The 18,514-nt window shown below is 45.5% G+C and overlaps 1 protein-coding gene across 1 annotated transcript in view; it reads left to right on the forward strand.

The window, feature by feature from the left end:
- Positions 1-12,097, forward strand: part of COMMD1 (copper metabolism domain containing 1) — an 81,802-nt gene extending 69,705 nt beyond the window's left edge. The window contains exon 3 of the mRNA XM_026110528.2: positions 11,949-12,097. Coding sequence (XP_025966313.2) covers positions 11,949-12,056 — 108 coding nt within the window. The 3' untranslated portion in view covers positions 12,057-12,097. The remainder of the gene's footprint in view (positions 1-11,948) is intronic.
- Positions 12,098-18,514: the final 6,417 nt, after the last annotated feature.

Raw genomic sequence — 18,514 nt, forward strand, 5'->3', positions numbered from 1 at the left:
ATCTCCCTAGAGGGGACTTTTAGAGGAAAGTACGTAACCTTGCGGTGGTTGCAGCGAGAGGCTCTTCATTAGTTACGAGCTGATGCAGCAGCACTCAAACGAAACGATGACAGTGCTTTCTCCGGTACCCTTGTCAGCTCCGGCCAGGGAAAGGCCACCAGGGGCAGGGGAGCCAAGATGAGCCGGAGAAAATGGCATTGAGAAGTAAAACGAGAACGTGATACTCTGCCAAAAATAGTGTGTATTTCTGTAGTTTTTTTGAATACACGCATTGCTTCAAATCTTGCAGTGATACCAAGGTACTTCAGTAAGGCTTTTTTAAATGCTGTCTTTATAGGCTTCTCTGCACAAGGTTAGTGAAGCTTATAGGTATTACTGTCTTTATTTTTCTTTTAAAACAGCTTAAATCCTGTGAGATACCTGTAGGCGTGCGTTAGGGCATTCAGATGGAGAAAGACGAATGTATATTTTAAACAATATCTGAGTCTCCGTTTCCCCTAAGAATTCATCAGGCTTAGGATCCGAGTCTTACGACAGATGCTGGAATTGCACAGGATCCCCAAAAGCTTTCCTCTAAAGGAGGAGAAACAGCATGACACAACAAGGATTTCTGTCCCAGTGCACGCATTTGGGATGATTGGGGGCTGTTTGTTGCAGAATTAATATGATTCCACATAAAATGTTTCATGTACCAGCTCCCAGATGGGGTTTACACTAGTGACGCTCAGTCCTTTCCAGGAATTGACTGCAAAAATTCAGCTGCCGCCTTGCTCAAAGACAGTGTTGCGCTGAGGAAACTGCTGCTGGTGATGAGCAGAACGGAAGGAGGGAAGGGTGCGGAAAGACAGGAACTCGAATTTCAGCCCCAAGTAGTGGACCTGTTTTCTTTTTTTTCCAAGATAGCATTTGAAGCATACATGGTACCTTTTTCCCCCTTCTTCCTGAATAAGAGTTGGCCTGGGACAGTCTTTTTTCTACTCCGCAAGTTCCCTAAATCAGTATTACCTCTTTTTTTTAGTGCTTTCAGGAGGAAACAGTAGGACAGGGAAGGAGCAGGGCTTTCTCCCCAATAGGCACGTGAGGTGACCAGTTCTCTGCAACTCATCTGTACAGAGGTCTTTTCAGCTCGCTTAATGCAAAGGAAAAGGAGTTTATGTGTAGAACAGTTAGAAGACAAATGTGGTTCTCAGTTGGTGATTTTGCCTCTTTTTTTTCCTGTCGTTTGCATGTTCTACGTAACAGCTGGCCTAGGACCCCAGCAGAGCTGTATACCGGAATTACCAGGAAAGTTATCAGCTGATTGAGCAAGTGAAGCAATTTATTTTTCATGCTGTTACACCTATTCACCTCGAAAGCTGATCAAGCAGTAGGAGAAAAATGCCTCTGTTAAAGATTAAACATTCCACTCATTGTTTTAGGGTTTGAAAGGACTCTTAAATTCAAATGCACTTTCAACGGTACTTCCATTCAAGAAGAACCGATAAACTGTCTTGATGTGCTTTCTGTGCAAAAACAGTGTTTGTAGGGGCAGAGAGGAGTTGTGGGGGGCTGTTTTTGCATTTTGTCTTTTTAATCAATTTAGATACAGAAGTGTCTCACTTTCCCATGTCATTTCTGCACTGGGAGTTAGACCGTAGCTCTTTTCGTGCTCTTGCCACAGCTCCCATCATATCTAGAGAATTACAGGCAGCAGTGGTAGTGGTGCCGTTAGTTATGATTACCCAACCCTATATTTAGTGGCCTTGAGCTTTGACAGACTTACATCATCAAAATTTGCCATGTCAGGCTGAAGCCTAGTGAAGTGTATCCCTGAAATGGTTTGTACATTTTCATGATTGAGACTGGGAAGAAAAAATGTTCTGCCTGCTTTTTCTCAAACGTGTTTTCACAGAAGAGGTACTAGTGCCATCATGTTTTGGGGGGTGAAAAGCTTAGAAATAGTGACGTACAGCAACATCAAGGATGTGCCCCTTCATGCCCTGATTAAAAAAAACAATAATTGCCTAAATCTTAAAAAAGTTAGGAGGCTCTGAAAATCCTATTTGTGCATTCTTGATGGAGATTTTGTTTGGCAGCTCGGTTCCTGGAGGATTTCCCCTAAACTGAGCATGTTCCCGAGTTGAAACACCACCTCTGAAGAGGACTTTCCCTTGCCTGGGAAGGTTATTGCCGCTGGGTGCTGGAGCTCCCGACGTGTGGGTTAGGCTGGTGAGCAGATTCCTCGTGGTGTGGCACAGGCCATTGCCAGAAGGTAAAAGACAGCCTCATGCGTACCGTTTAATTCTATGTCCTACCTTATTTCAATCCATAGAGCTCGTATGTGAGGCTTGGTGAAATTTGGCTACAACTGAGATTTTCAGAATCTTTTTCCAACCAGATGTTCCCTGTTTTCTGACTGCCTGAGGCAGAAGCGTGTGAATCTCCAAAGAGGCCGGATGCTTAGGAGTAAAGCTTGTTGGAGCTGTGCCGAAAAGCTATGGTGCACTATTAAAAACACGACGTTTTTTGCAGAATGAGGGAATAGGTATCTCAACCTGTGGATACACTTGACAGTTTTGGTTTGAACATCTCTTTGCTTCTGTTTACTGAATGGTGAAATGAATCCAATACATCTTCTAGCCTCATAAAAACGTTGTCAAGGTAAAATTACTAATGTATGTGAAGCACTTGGACAATTCGCTGAGGCCACTGCGGAACCTTTTGTAAGAAACCCAATTTATACTCAACATATGCAATGAAGACGGAGCAGGGCTGCAGCTTTCCTAGCATGGGGACATTTGGCTTGGCAACCTTAACGTTGCTTTTCAGTATTGGCATTTGGGACTGGGGAAAATATGCCAAGCTACTTACAAGCAATTCCTATGAGTGCATTTTAATCACTCCACGCTGATGAATCTGGTTAACTATAGAGTTGGAGAAATTACTGGGAATTCTCCATGAAAGTCAGTTTTATAATCAGTTACTTGTGCAAGAAGACCTGAACTTTGAAACAGTCACAGGAGGTCAAAACACTCTGCGTATTGCATACATTAAAATATATGATGCTCTTCAAGCGAGGGGGTGCCGTAAAGGCTGTTCTAGTCTTTAACCTCTCCTGATGACTGATGACCTCGGTAGATTTGGAAGAGCTTTTTATGTAGTAACTGTGTCAGCTCTTTGAAGACGTTGTAAAATAGTCCCGGAGGAACCAGGTAAGCAAGCTTAGCAAGTAACATTCAAACAGATAGGCGCACATAAAAAGTTACAGGTGACATCTTGCAGAGAGTCGTCGGTAAATGAGAATTAAGTTTGCATTTTGTCAACACACACCAGTGTTTTTTTCCTAATTGTGCAAGTGCCCTTGGAATGAGAACCAGCAAAACTGTGACTTTTATAACCTGTCCTTTTCTCCCCAACAATTTGCCGTATAAACTGGCTCCGCGTTCAGGTTATTTGGAATATGCCGAGGCCGTTGTTGTGCACTCTCGGAGAGGACGTTTGTGGTATTTTTGACAAAACAACCGAAGGTTTCAGTAATCTAAATCAATAATGAATGAACAGTGTCCTAGCAACATCTGGAAGGCAGTAGTTATGACTGAGCTCTCTTTCAATAATGAAAAGATATATGAGATCACTAATCGCAAATGCAGGATAATTAACTGTTAGACGTACACTTCATTATCAAACTCTGCATTGTGGTATAGTATTTTTTAAGTGGAAACGCGCATAAGTAATCCTTATAAAAGTATGTAGAGGGAAAGTACATAGAGCAGGATGCTTGTTCTGTTAGTGGGATATGGGGATTATATGAGGTTAAAAGTTCAGAGAATGAAAAAGATAAAAATGAAAAGGATTTGTTTAAAAAACAGAAAGTAAGTAAGTTGGAAGGCTTACAGGAACCAATATGGAGTAATGTAACCGGTTTAAAAACAGCATAACCAGATATAAAGTATATAAACCTTGCATCAAAGTATTAAGCTGTCTCTTTTCTCATTCTTTATTGCATGAAATGTGTAAGAACTTCAGTGTACACTTCCTTCTAATTAGTTTTACTGATTGAAATATATTTTATGGCATTTTTTCTGTAACAATTTCTGCTAAGAAAACTCCAGAAGCCAGTGGACATCTGAACAGGCATGAGCAGCAGCAGGTTAAAGCATGTGCATCTCTGCATCCATAAATAATCATCTTTCATTTAAGGTTCAAAATGACAGAGGGAGTATTTTCAGTAAGCTGATAACATAAAAGCAATAAAATTAAATTTACCATGCAGTATCAAACGGAGAACTTGTCTTATGCCCCTGGAATTATTCCAGTTTCTACAATCCTTTCTATTTAATCCGTGATACTATAGGCTTGATGTTACATTAAAAGAATTAAAAAAATATATGAAAGAGGGTTAACTTTTGTGTGTGTGTTGATTTAATAATCATTAGCTTAAGAGATTCATGGTTCATGTAATACCAAAATAATGTAGAAGAATTAGAAGGCACTTTCAATAACAAATGTTTGTGCTCCATTTTATGTGCTCTATTTTATAGAGTATTATGGAAATGAATTGCACTTTACCCTGGAGTTTTTGAAGGTCAGGGTTGTAAGTCTGTGGCAAAAATAGCTCTGAATTTAATTAAAAATAATGAGTTTAGTATTGTCAGAAATGTGGTTATATCAAATCAATGTATTGCCATCCATTCCATTTTTTCTGGAATTATCTAGACTTTGCTGTCATGATCTTACGCCCTAGTGTACCTTGCAGAATATTAATGGATCTAAAAATAACTTCTGAAGTTTGCAGTGGGATCACGATTGATGCAATGTGCTAGAGGGTGCAATGCAACATCTTGTATTTTAGCACGCTGCATTGGTTTGTGGCAGCCTAGGTTTTTTCTCTTTTTAGCACTTACCAGGTGCTCCTAATCGGAGAATTTAAGCAGCAAAAATAAATCACTCTCGTAAACATCTAACAAGAAATATTTCCACTTAGCATGAATCATCCAGTTCAGTGTGGTATGACTTTGTTTCTTGAAGAAGAAAAAATGAGCTCCAAGCCAATATTTTGCTTCTTTTGGGGTCATCTTTGTGTACGTTATAGAACACTGTCATGGAAACTTAAGCATTATCTCTCTCTCTTTTTTTTTTAGCACAACTTATGTAGGTCATTTCTGTCTCCCTGTTCCCCAGTCCTACCAAGAACGCCATGAGCAAGCATTCCTTGGAAGAACAAATTTAGAGCAGTAAGAAGGCTCTCTGTGCTGGGAATGATGTTCCCCTCTGCTGCTCTGCAAGACCACGTGTAGCTCGTTTTATATTTTGATTTTCCTGTAGCAACTGCCAGAGACGTGTGCATGGCAGAGAGGTGCTAGGACAGTTTTGTGTCTAAACCCATAGTCTGAGGAAGCGTAACAGAGTGAAAGCCAACACCTATAGCCAAGGCAGCTCTTGGGCCTCGTAGCAATACTGGGGTGAGTCACATTTGCAAAGTGTGCTGCACGCATGGAGGAGAAGCTCTCGGTGGAGAAGTTTGGAAGCAAGTAATAATGATGCTCAGGTATCAATACCCGGGTTTATCTATTCATCTCCTGCCCTCTCATGGTACAAGAGCAAATTCCCACCTTAAGGAACAAGACCAGTCTGTCATGAGGCTTCTGCAGGATAGCTGTGAGGCATCATTGCAAAAATTACTTTAAAATGCGCCTTTTCCAGTGCAGATGCATCGCTCGTCCTTGCACTGTTTTTAGAAGCACCTAATTTCCAGCTAGGATTTTGGGTTGGATTGGGTGAAGTTGGGTTGGGTTTTTTTTCTTTTTGTCTTGTATTTTTTAGGATGGGGACTTTGGGGGTCCTTTTTGGGGGGTTGGTTGGTTTTCTTAAGCCACTAAGTAGAGGCTTAATACCTTTTGGCAGCAAAGGCCGTTTGTCAGCTTCCCTTTAGCCCGGAAGAGCGTTGGCGCTGCCTTCGAGCCGCCTCGGCTCTCCCCAGCACGAGCAGCCGTCGAACGGCAGCGTTGTGTTGAGAAATGACCAAGGGCACCTCCTTGCCTGGGCTGGCAACGAGCACAGCGTAAGGACGGGGAAGACGCTCTGCATCGCTAACCCTGCCGAAACCCTGGCTTGCCACAAGAAAGCGTTACTACCTTGTGTTACCTGTTGTCCCCGAGCCAAAACGGGAACCAACGCTTCCAGTCCGTAATGCTGCAGTGAGGCATTTAGAAAATTACGTTTGGAAAGTTATGTGCAAGTTTGTTTTAAGTGTGGAGTCCTTCCATTTAATCTAAAAAGTAGATTTAATTTTCAATCTAAGGTATAAGATGTTAACAGATAGGTAATTGTCCGGTATTCATTTTCCTATCAAATATTACCTTGTGATTTGGGGTATTACTTACAGGGTAGTCTCTGCAGTATTTTACTGGAATATATGGAAATGTAATTTCAGGTCATACCTGAGCACATCCAGCACCTTTCCATTTACTGTAGGTAAGCGGCTTTTTAACAGCTGTGAGCAAACGTGACAACAGCAGATAAAGCACGGATTTACCCTGCAATTGGTATTTTGTCTTTTTGTGCTTAGCCTCGTGTGCTGCTGGTCTCTGCTGGTGGCTGTCGCTGGAGAAGAGGAGTCTCTGCCGCTGGCCCCTGGCCGCAAGCTGAGGCTCGCGTGAGACCGCAGCGACCGGCGCGTTGCACCACGCAGCACCGCGGTGGCTTTCTCTGCCGTCGTTTTATTTACCCCCAGCTGGCTTTTCTGTTTGCAGCCTAATTTGCTTGCATTGTGAGTTGTTGCTAAGATATTATCTGGCGTTAATACATCACTGATTTAGCCCTAATCCTGCTGTTTGGAGGTAAGCAAAGCCGCCAGTGATTTCAGTGCGTTTAGAATAAAAGTCAAAGGTATTTTTGTAGATGAGACATTGGCTGCGATAATTCTGTTTGAGGGAAAAGGGTTGACTAGCTCACGATGTACGTGGCTTCAGATAGCTCTGCGTTTCTTCTGAATCACGTAATTACATCTGAAAGCCTGCAAAGGCAGGCTCTTGGTCTTTTCTGGCCTTTCCTGCGGAGTTACTGCTCAGGTGGACAGCTGTACGTGGTTGTCCTCCAGGACCTTATGGGTCTATAAGAAAGCGACAAGATGAATTTCTGTAGAAAACGTTACGACAAATTTCTTCGATTCAGCACTTCACCCATCCTATTTAATAAGTGGAGAAATAAGTTCCTCTTCATTTTAATCCCATTTCACTGAATAGTTGGGCTTCCATCCACAAAAGAGGACAACGCTTTTGAGCTCTAGCACTTTTGATAATAACTTTTATTGAAATCCTGGCTTCCGCAATTCTTTTAATTAAAAAAAAACCCTCCAAGTAAAGCACTTGGCTTACCGCAGTATCAAAAAATGTTGACAAAGATAACAGAATTTCCTTGCTAGCAAGCAAATGCGTTATTGTGAATGTAAAGCTGTTTTATCAGCCGGACCTTTCTAAAACCACTTAATGCCTTTGTTGACAAAAAAATTAGGAAGGCCAGAAATTAATGTGCGTTCCTAATCACCAGCAAGAGGTACCAGGAGGTTTAAAATGTTTGAAGGCAAATTTGGTTTCCGGTGACATCATAGATTTGAGTTGTTACTTTATGCTAGGGGTAGCCTGATCTTTAAAACCTTCTAATCTAATACAGAACGTTATCCAAGACAATAAAATGCCTTCCAGAGCAATGAAATTACAGTGAATCTCTAGCAAGTGAGTGCGTTATGGGTATGGGGAGGAGAGGCAAGACCTGGGGCACCGTGATACTGTCGTTGCTCCAGGGAGCAGCTTTTCCCGTACCGATGCCGTGCCCGGCTGGCTCCTAAACCCTCGTTGCGTCTGGGCATCGCTGGCAGGTGCTTTTTTGCTGTCTGAAGAGATTGGCTTCCTTCACGAGGTGCGCTGTTAACGCTGGCATCGACGCCTTGGTGTCCCGGTTCAGCTGCTGGGCGGGTTTTGTTCTCCAGCCCTTCTCCTGCGAGGCGTTCTCCTGCTCTCGGTGCTTTGCCCAAGGTGTTTCCACCTGGACAGGCAAATATTTGCCTTGGACAACCTTCGTCGTCGCTGGCGGGGCGAGCACGAGGCATGGTGCTGGCCTTTCCCCGCCGATTGCACCTCCCGGGTGGAGGAGCAAGCGTTGATCCGGACGTGCACGGATCCCGAGCCAGTCTGCTGCCGGCCGCTTCCCGGGTTTCGCACATCCTCTGGAGCTGCGGTCCTGGCAGTGGCCACGTTTCCCGGATCTTGAGCACTGTAGGAGGTCCCTCACTAAGGGAAAACGAATACAAAGAAAACAATACACGAATTCAGGCACTTTTATTTATATTTTTCAGTTATAATGGTATCCATTTAAAGTTTTGAATGTGTGAGAGTTGTTTTTCTAAAAAATCCACTTAAGCTTCCTAGGTATAGTTCCTGAGATACAGAAAGCAGTGCTTATCTTTGTATTTTCCAAGCAGTTAGCAAGAAAGCTGATGTTTATAAAGACATTCTTGCATATAAATATCTTTGCAGCTCTCTGTTGTTAAAAAAAAAAAAAAAAAAAAAAAAAAAAAAAAACTGATTCATGGGTGGGGGCAGCTTGTATTTCTTAGCTGTTTGTTTTGTAACTCCTTTTTATAGCCCAGGCTCAGGGGGGAGATGGGAGGAGGGGTGGGAAAGCATGCAATGGGCAGGGGGGGGTTGAGAAGCAAGTCTGATATCAAACCACCTGGGCCACATTTCGAATGCGTCCACACGAGGCTGTGATAATTATTCAAAAACAGTGCAAACTGCATAGGGAAGTTTTACCTACTTTACAGGTTAAAAAAAATACCCTTTGCAAGTAGGGTTACGCTGGTGCAAAGTGGCATGCGCCCTTTAGTGCGATGCAAGAGCGCTCTTTTGTGTCATTTGTGCTCCTTTTAGGTGGCAAAACCCCGAGAGAAGAAAAGCTTCCTTATGCCGTAGGCGCCTGCACAAACACCTCCACCAGAACTGGCTCAAAACCTTTTTCTGGTCAAGTTTGGGAAAATCAGAAGTGCTGAAGCTGGGCGAGATTGGAGGCATTGGCTTGGAGGCATTGGCTTGGCAGCTGTACGTCGCAGAAGTTGCACCGAGCCTGTGTGCTTGGGCTGAAACTTCCAATTTTTGCTCTTTCAGTGGAGAATAGTTTACCGCAGCAAGGCTGTGTGGTCTGGGGCAGTGCAATGCTCCTGAAAGCCTCGGGTGATTCAATAACCGCTTGGTTGAAATTTGACTTTTCCAGGATTTCTTACTAATCGAGGAATGTCCAGGGAGATGTTTCAGGGTTTTGTCTGTGCTTGACTATGAAATCCTGTAAGTTTGCAAATGCATCTTTTTCAGGCAGATATGACCGAGCTTTTTCTTTTATTTTTTCAGCGCACTTTTAATCACACAGGAAGGTGCGGGAAAGCCCACAGCCAAGCAGAGCGAAGCTGCCAAACCCCAGGCCAAGCGCTTTCGTTCTGCGCTCTGGCTAATGGCAGTTCAGCTTCGCTGAGGTGTGTTGTGTATTTTAGACGTGGGCTCTGGTGCCAAGGTGTTCTCGGTAAGACGTGTCAAAAACCGTTGTCAAGGACAGGAAAACCAGTGTGAGAGAGTCTTTGCTTCCAAGTCCTAGACTTCGTGTCTGTATTGCTATAGATCCTTCGTGTTTCATGCTCCCATGTTGGGATGCTGCTTCAAATGCACCAAGTAATCTTAGGGAGCCGAATGATTCCTTTAAAAAACCCGCAGTAACACGGTTTTCCATAGGATGCTGTTTATAACTGCTTGCTCAGGCAAAGGCCTTTCCTATAGTCAGCTACATATTCTACGTGGTATGTATTTAGGTACATACATGAGTGTTATTGAACTTTTGACTGAATGGAGTATCAGCAAAGTTCTGAAGTCTGTAAATCTTTTCGTCATCAGAAACACTTGCACACTGAATATGTAACTTGATTGCTGCATTTTTGGCCAGTTGGCTTATTTGCTAGTTAGCAGGTAATTGCAAGGGTGAATGTTTCATGAAGGTGGACTCGTCCAATATAGCTATGATAGGTGGTTTACCTGTGCCTGGGTCCTAGCGTTAGGGGAGATACAGCGATATTTGAAGACAAAAAAGTTTGCAAGGCCATGATGCTGGCTTCTTACCAGATTTTCATTCTTAAAGCTTGGCGAATCCTGATGTGAGCGGATGGTTACGTCTCTTCAGTTTTAAGGTTGAGATCAACGCGTTGATTTCTGGGTCGTTGCCCATGCGCCTTCAGGGCAGAAGCCCTGGCACCACTTTTTTGTGCCCTCCGAAGTGCCTGACTTGCTGATTAAGGCCTTCTGCCATCTCCTTCCTTTCCTGTTAACGTTCTTTTGGTGGCAACTTTTGTGATAATTATATAGAAAAGGACCTCCTTACTTCCTCTGCCGTTCTGGTTCTTACCAAAAACAGGAAAAAAGGAAAAAAAGAAAAAAAGAAACCATTAATAGCCCAAGAATCCTTTATTAAAAGAGGGAGAGAAGGTAAAAGGTAAAATTATCCCTGATGCCTATGGAAAATGCATACAGCGTTTCTAAAATGTACTCAGTAAAAATTTTTGTTTTGAAGTTGCATTTGTCGGATTATTTTATCTTTGTATATTAATTGCATAAGTGTAAGAAAGAAAGCTGCAATATTTTTTGGCAAATGCTGATTATATTAAAAGAAAGTGTTTCGAAATAATGACAGAAAGTTTAGTCTGATGGAAAACAAATGAGAGCTGGAGATGCCCTTCTGCTTTTATAAGCACTGCAGTAGCGGTGCTACTTACAGACATTCAATAGTCAGTATTTCAGATTGCCAAAGCTATTCCAATTTGTCATAGGGAGACCTCCCTTCATATCAAAAGGAACCATTTTTGTATTTGAATGCTTGACTTGATTTAAATCAGCATTAAACAGCACGAGGCACCCTGATTGCAAGCCTCGTGACCGCCACTCCTTTCCTTTCTGTTTTTTTCTTCTCGCTGCAGCGTCTTCTAAGTTCTTTCTTTCTCCTCTGCTTTCTTGGGAAAGTGGCTGTCCGCACTTACATTTTTGAATGCCTTCAACTGGTTTCTCTGTCAGCGAGAGGGCTTCAGCTGGAATGGCTGTGTATGCAGCCACGCACCCGGCAACGTCAAAACGTTTCTTTTTGCAGAATCACCGTAAGAAATGTTTTCTAACTATAGGCGTATCGGTAGGTAAGACCATGGATTAGAGATCTCAGGAGGTCTTTTTGCATTGATATTTGTAGTTCCATATGGTAAGAATTTTTTTACATGTATTCTGTACTTTCTGGGCCCTTGACAAAATCCTTTCTAGTCTCTTTTCCATACCCCAATATCCATCCTGCCAGAAAACAATTTTTTTTATGTGACAGGTTTTTTTCAGAGCAAATCAGTGCTGCTTCCTAATTTTCTTATAAGTGTAAATTCTTTAGTAATATAAAACTCCCCTAAGTTTCCGCACTGGAATGTCATTTGCCAAGACTGGGTTTTGGGCTCTTGTTTTCCCATGTATAAAGTCTGTTTTTATAAGCGACAAGCTTTGTGCAGTGACTCCAACCACTTTGCATTTCCCAGCATCTGCAGCAACAGCTTGTGGGATCATCAGCCAACCGCCTTCAGATTGGAAAGAAAAGTGGAAGTCTCAGATATAATTAAACTCCTACAGGTTTTGCAGCCGTCCGCAGCTAAGGAGAAACCCAAATTGATGCCTACATGGAAAGGGAAGAGGCCGAGCTCAGCCTTTATGCATCCTCTTTGGTGGCAGTTCTTGCTCAGTAGATGTATACAAAGCCTCTGGGTGTCCTGAGGTTATCTGAGCGGTAACAGGAGAAAAAGGAGATACGGGACATAAATCTGCAGGAAACCAGAACGTGTTATCCCCACCCCTTTGTATTCCTGAAGAATAATCTTTCTCAACTAATGTCCTTGCAATTTTATTTTGTAGGAATCTGAATTTCTCTGCCTGGAATTTGATGAGGCCAAGGTGAACCAGATGCTGAAGAAACTGTCAGAAATAGAGGAGAGCATGACCTCGCTGACGCAGACCACTTAGCTCTTGCAGCAAATAAAGCGATTGCGATTCACAAAAAGGAATGAGCTCAGTACTTTTTCGTAATTCCTGTTTCTTTATATGAAATAGTTAATGCTTTTTAAAGCACGGTTATAACTGGAGAGATGTACAACACATTGAGAAACAAATGTGGGCTAAGTTGGGCTGCGAGGCTTTCTTCTGCCCCTCCTCCAGGCCTGTTCTCTAGGGCTGCAACGGAGCTGCTTGCCAAAGCGCTTGATGCTGCCTAAAGCTTTGCATAATCAGGCCTTCGACTTTAAGGGTAGCTTTTCTCTTTTTTTCCCTCGATCAGTTATTGAGTCCTCTCGATGCTGCAAGTACGGGGCGGCAGGAACAGCAAAGGCGAATTGGCCGGCTGTGGCAGGGGAGAAGCGAGCAGAAGGGGCAGCCAGGCTAGAGGGGACTCGTGCTCATCCTTCCAAAACAGAGCCTATCTGGGACAAACTTCCCCACGCAGACTTTGCCTGCATCAGCCTCGGAGCCCAGGAGAGTAAATGAAGTGCAGAGAGTTCAGGGAGACCCAAATGTCCGTCTTTGTAATCCTCACTGCTGCTCCTCACTGTCCCCGCAGGGTCACGGAGCAGCCGGCACGTGCCGGGGGACTCGCTCTTTGGCTCTGTCGCTAAAGGGAAGGTGGGTGTTCACCTCCGGCTGGAGGCTGCATCGATTCTTTCTGTTTTATTTTAGCTCCATAAGCTGCCTCCTCCTGAGCTAAAATTACACTGAGGGCTCGTACCAAGACAGAGGTGGCAACGTAAAATGCTCTCGTGCCGTAATTAAAGTACACTTCATGGCTTCGTGGAGTTGCCAGACTGTACTTGGGAGCAAACTCCCTCTCCAGAATGAGGAAAGAGCCCATCTGCCCCACGGGAAGGTAGAGCATCACCTAAAACAGTTTGCATCACTGCGTCTGGAATTAGCATTTTCTTTTCTGTTCCCGTCCCACCACCGCCTCGTCCTTACGGCCGCCTGGTTTTCCCCTCTCGTTTTGTGGGAGGGCCGTACCCCCCCGTCTCCTTGCCTTCCCCTGTCCTGACCTCTTGGTCTCCTTTTTGCCACTTGTGCCTCTGCCAAGTCCCTGCACGCTGTCGGCGAGGGGGGCAGGAAGGGGGTCTGTACCTGCTGCGCTTTGGGTAGTCCAAGCTTTGGGAAGTCCAAGCTTTGGGAAGTCCAAGCGCAGGTGGGATGGAGGCTCACCCCCTCGAGATCACTGCTGTGCAGAGGTGAAGACAGGGATCCCCCTGGTCACAGTTTTGCTGTCCTTCCACGGCTTTTCAGTGCTGCGGAGAAACGTGGAGGGTGGCGCGGGGCCGATACCGGCCCTCCTGGAGCCCCGGGGGAGAGGAGGGGAGGGAAAGTGCCTTCTGCACCGAGGCTGACAGCTGCTTCAGCCTGGGAAGAAGCCAGCAGCTCCCATTCGGGGGCAGCTCCAGTGAGCAGGTATTTGGAGGCGGTAGGTATCCCGCGTGTCCCGAACGCACCACTTCCACCACGCTGGTGTCCTTTGGAAAACCCCAGCTGCTGGAGTTCAGTGACTGAGTGGTAACCTCTGTTTCCATTAAAAAAAAAAAACCCAAAAACTGTATGTTTCTGCCTTTCATAACTGCAAAGGCAGTATGACGCTATGCACCCAAAGACTCAGACTTTTATTTAAAAATAAATAAAGCGAGGACTTTTCAGCGCCTGAGGATTTGGCTGCAGCTGATACTTGTCGGAATGGGGCTGGACGGTGACCACCAGCCCCAGGTCTCACCGCGGTGCCTGGGCTGCCAGCGCGGGCGGGAAGTGCTGAGATGTTGGTGATCCTCTGAGCTTTCCACACTTGCCTCTTCGTCAAAGTTCATTACCATGTTATTTCTGCATTTTAGAGCGTGTTTTAAAACAAAAAAAGAAAATCAAGGTCGGGGAAGGATCATGATCTTAAGTAACTCGCACCGTGTCAAAGATACTTATTGTTTTATTTTAACATGGACAGAGGATAGGAAAATATGCTATAAATGGAAATTAAAGAGAAACAAACTGGGAACAGATGTCAGGAAGTATTATTTCATGCAAAGAATAATAAATACGTGAAATGGCTAACCAGGCAAGGATGCTGAGGCAAAACCATTGGGGTCATTTAAGAATTAATTGCATGCTTCCCTCAAAGAGGGGAGACGTTAAAAAGGGGCATGTTTCCACGGGCAGCTGCTTCTCTCCCCTTCCCAGCACCCCCTCCCCTGAAGTTTCTTCTACCTAATGCTCCTTTTTTTATTACTTGTGGAGCTTGGTCAACCATCTTGCAAAAACGACAAAAAAACGAAAAGAAAAACGTGTAGTGTTGACCAAATGAAAAGGCTGCGGGGGCCTCATCCTGATTTAGGACCCATGGCATGCTCCCGTGCCCACCTGTGGAGCCATGCCGGCCAGCCTTCCTCCTCCTCCTCCTCCTCCTCCTCCTCTTCCTGCGGCAGCGGGCACCCGGCCGCCAGTCAAGCCTGCCGCACTTTTTCGTGGATTTTGTGACCTTTCCTGCCCCTCTGGGCACTCGCAGGGCTTGATCCGTGGCCGGGGCAATGCTGGGCTCCGACCAGACAAAACTCCGCATGATTCAACCCAAAAAGCTTTTTTTTTTTGGCATCCCCAGGACGGAGCAGGGAGCACCCGGGCAGCCAAACACCGTTGCAGCCTTCCTTCCCAGATGGCACCTTCCCTGTTGCTAAAATGCCCCACGGTTTATTCACTCAATCACTTCTTGTTTTCCGGGACGTTTTCCAAGGCGCTGCTAATTTACGTTCTGCCGCTAACACGTTTGCGAGAGCTGCTGCCTTAACTCCCGCGTTGCACAGCCGGCACGCGGCACCTTCCCGCTCCGCTTGGCAAAAGGAGGCCGCTTAGGGCCGTTGGCTTTTCTCTTGCTTCCAGGACTGCTTGATCTGTAGAGTATTTCTCTAGGCATCTACTGAAAAAGTATTGGAAAAAGTAGTAATTTGAGCATGCCATATTTCTCCAAACCCAAGCCAAGCAAGCGCTATATTTCATAAAGCTTTGGGCCACATAAAGCAGCAGAGACGCATGTATTTTATGTTGATTTTTGATCTACTTCTGAGCCTTTGCCACTGTTCCGGTTATTTAATCTCATACTTTTTTCCTACACTTCCCTATATTTTTGGTTCCCTTTCCCATAGATCCTTTTCACTAGTGTAGATGCTGGAATTTGTTTGTGTTTTTACTGTGTTTCATCTGATTGTTTTCACGGTAGTTGGTGGCCTCTATGCTTAACTCCGGATGAACTGGTTCATGTTTTAAGAGATTTTCTCTTCTGGACACCGATTCTTTAAATCCTTTGCTATCTATTGATAAAAGAAAGCAGTTACCATTTTTGTTAGGAGATTTCTTGATTTATATATTTACTCCGAGTTTTCAGATGCATAAATCCCGGAGAGGTTTTACCTCTTGACTCAAGCTCACTCCACAGCGCTCTTTGAGCTTTTTCCTTCCCCTTCTGGGGAATTTCAACAGTTTATTCATTTATTCCAAACATTTACAAGAAGGTGCTCAGGGAGCGGGTTACAAAGACAGCCTTTTGGGGAAGGCGGCATCACATGGCACCGCTCGGGCTGCGGGAGCACAGCAGTCCTCTGCGGTCGCCCCGGATGACTTTTTTAATGCCTTACGTTTCATGTGGTTTGCAATCAGAAAAACAGACCGTCGTTCTTCCCCTTGGAACGGGGCCCGTTAAAACCCATCTCTGAAATGCAAAAAAACCCCGGGAAAGCGGCGCGCGGAGTTCAGTTTGAACAAGCGCGGAGGCCAAAACGCAGCCCTTGACCTTGCCGGTTGTGCCAAGAGGTAGAGGATGGGCGAAGGCGGGGAAATGGGTTTCCCTGTCCGGTCAAAACCCCACGTCTTGCCCTCTCGCCTTCCTTTTGAGGGTAGCAAGGCAAAGCTTGACGTTCAAACCAGAGCCGAACGAGGAGGAATAAAGTCTTTCTCCCAAGGCTTTTTCTTCATTCGTAGCTCCTCTGAGCGCAAGCAACGTGGAGCCGGTGTTTTAATTCACTTAGCGGCTGGCCGCAGCTGAACCTCACCGCTCAGCCTCAGCTAAAGCGTTAGCAATGAGCCAGCACTGGAGAAGACATAAAACCAGATAATTGCATAAATTACATTTTTGGATGTCAGCGAGTGTCTTGGACTCTTGAGGAGCGATGTTTTGCAGGGATGGACGGGGGGAAAGCAGCAATCACAGCATAAAACCCAGACCTACAGCGGTCTGAGCAGAGCTCCCCGGGAGCCCTGGAGGAGACGTTCATCAGTCAGGTTTGACGATACGCAATTTCTCTTCCATATTTTCTGAGCTCGCTGGCCAGTTGGCAGCCCTGGCCGAATACAGCATTACCGGGAAATTAAATAATACGGTGCGTTTAATAACAAGTGGCACTCCTCCTGCCTCGCAGAGCGAATCACAGCAAGCACAAGATGAGCGAGTTTCCTGGGGCCAAAAGCGATGGTGCCCGGGAGAAGATGGCCCGGACGGACGTGCCCTGCGGCTGCCGGCGGCGGCGGTTTCGGGGGGACGATGCTGGGGGCGGCTGGGAACCGGCTGCGGGGCAGCGGCGAGGCCGGGGAGAGGGTTTCTCCTGCGGGACTGGATGGCGACGGCATGTGCAAGCACGAGGTTAAAAACCACCACCAGAAAACAGCAGCTGAGACCCATAAATACCTTTCAAACAGTCCTTAGGCACATCAGGAGACCAGAGCAAGCAAAGCAACTGGAATTTATAAACTTACATAATTAAGTTTTCTTTGCTGGGAGAACAAACATTCCCATGTCCCAGCTCTCTTAGGGCCTTTGACAATTGGGCTCCTTTTTATAAATAATGTTATGTAACTTAATAAATTTCAATTAGTGCTTGTTCTAGTCGCTTGCAGCCTAAGGATGTTTTCACTTCAGTTTATTATTTAGGCTGTGGATAGATCATTTTGGCTTGGTGCATCTGTAATGTGATTTAAATTAGGCTGCTTGTAAGCGGCATAATATTAATGAAACGGTCCCTAGAAAATGTTGGCATTTCACTAATGAGAAGCAGGAAAAGCAGCGAATGAGCTTTGCATCGCAGAGTTTGACAAAATGTCGGTACGCTGCCCTGCCGAAGCGGAGCCGGATTTCTCTGCCCAAGGACACCGGCTGCGGACACGGGGCCGCGCGTACCTGAAGCCTCCCGGAGCCGGCGGTGAATTACGTAACGGCCACGGGACGGGTTTTTTCCAGCACGGCAACATCTCCGTGTTGTCCTGCAGGCCTGTTACTACAATATGCTGCAATCTGATCCTGCACGAATGATTGAGCCCACCGGCTTAATCCCCCGCCATTGCAAATTAGCCCAGCTCCATTAACTTCAGGGGACTATTTACATGGGGAAGGTTAAATATATGCAGGATCAGGCGCAGAACCCGCAGTGATTTCGTATGCGGGGCAGTGGTTTACTAATTTACGAGGCTAGATCGCAGCCGTGCTCTATGCTGTGTTGATTCCTACGGTTTTATTTATTTATGCCGAGCACATCCGAGTCTGAGGGATTTCTCCACGGAGCGGGGTGAAGAAAACCCTTTATTTGCTCTGATTATGTTACTGAGCTCGGTCCCCAAGTGCCTGAGGTATCTTCCTTCCAGTTCATTTTTAGCAACGCATAGGTCTAAAGCTGTATATTAAAAATAGCTCTTTAGATTATTTCATTTCCCCTTGTTCTTTTTTGTTGTTTTTTAATTTCTGACGTTTATCTACGGATCCTATAACAAGCAGATAAGCGCTTTCTGATCTCGGTCTTTGATTTATCGCGCTGGCTCAGCGAGGGCGGCAGCGCGAGCGGGGAGCAAGCCAAGCCGGGGACGGGGGCTGCCGCAGGGGGGGCACGCGGTGGCACAGCCCCTCCGTGCAATCCGGCTGCAAAGCGAGGCAAGCGGCCTGCCACCTCCAGCTGAGCGAGGTTTGGCAGCCGCCGGCGCTTTGCCCACGGGCTGGGAGCGACTCACGCGACCGAGCCTCATCCAAGCAATGCCTGACATCAGGCTAATTTAAAAACCTACGTTACATGGGAGGACTGGCAATGTTCCTGCAGCTGGGGCTTTGCTGGTGCTTAAAGCCACATCTGCTAAAAAACAATAAAACCAGAGGAGATTCAGCTGAAATGGGTCCAGTGCATTTTCGCCTAAGTGTAAACAAGTTTTGCACTTTGGAAGCGGTTCAGCTGCCTGCTCTGCTGCCTGGCACTGTCGCGTTTCGCAGCTCTTCAGGCCTTGCTGCGAAATGCTGTGGGATGCCTCTGAACCAAGGTGAGGAGACGTGTAAAGGGTTCACGTTTCCTGGACGCAAAAAAAGTGTTCTGTACGTGGCACTTTTTCGTTGTTTACAATGTAATCATCGTCCTGTTCCTACTCAAGTTGAATTTCCATCCTATCGC

Source organism: Dromaius novaehollandiae, chromosome 3, assembly GCF_036370855.1.
Source record: "Dromaius novaehollandiae isolate bDroNov1 chromosome 3, bDroNov1.hap1, whole genome shotgun sequence".
Lineage (NCBI taxonomy): Eukaryota > Metazoa > Chordata > Aves > Casuariiformes > Dromaiidae > Dromaius > Dromaius novaehollandiae.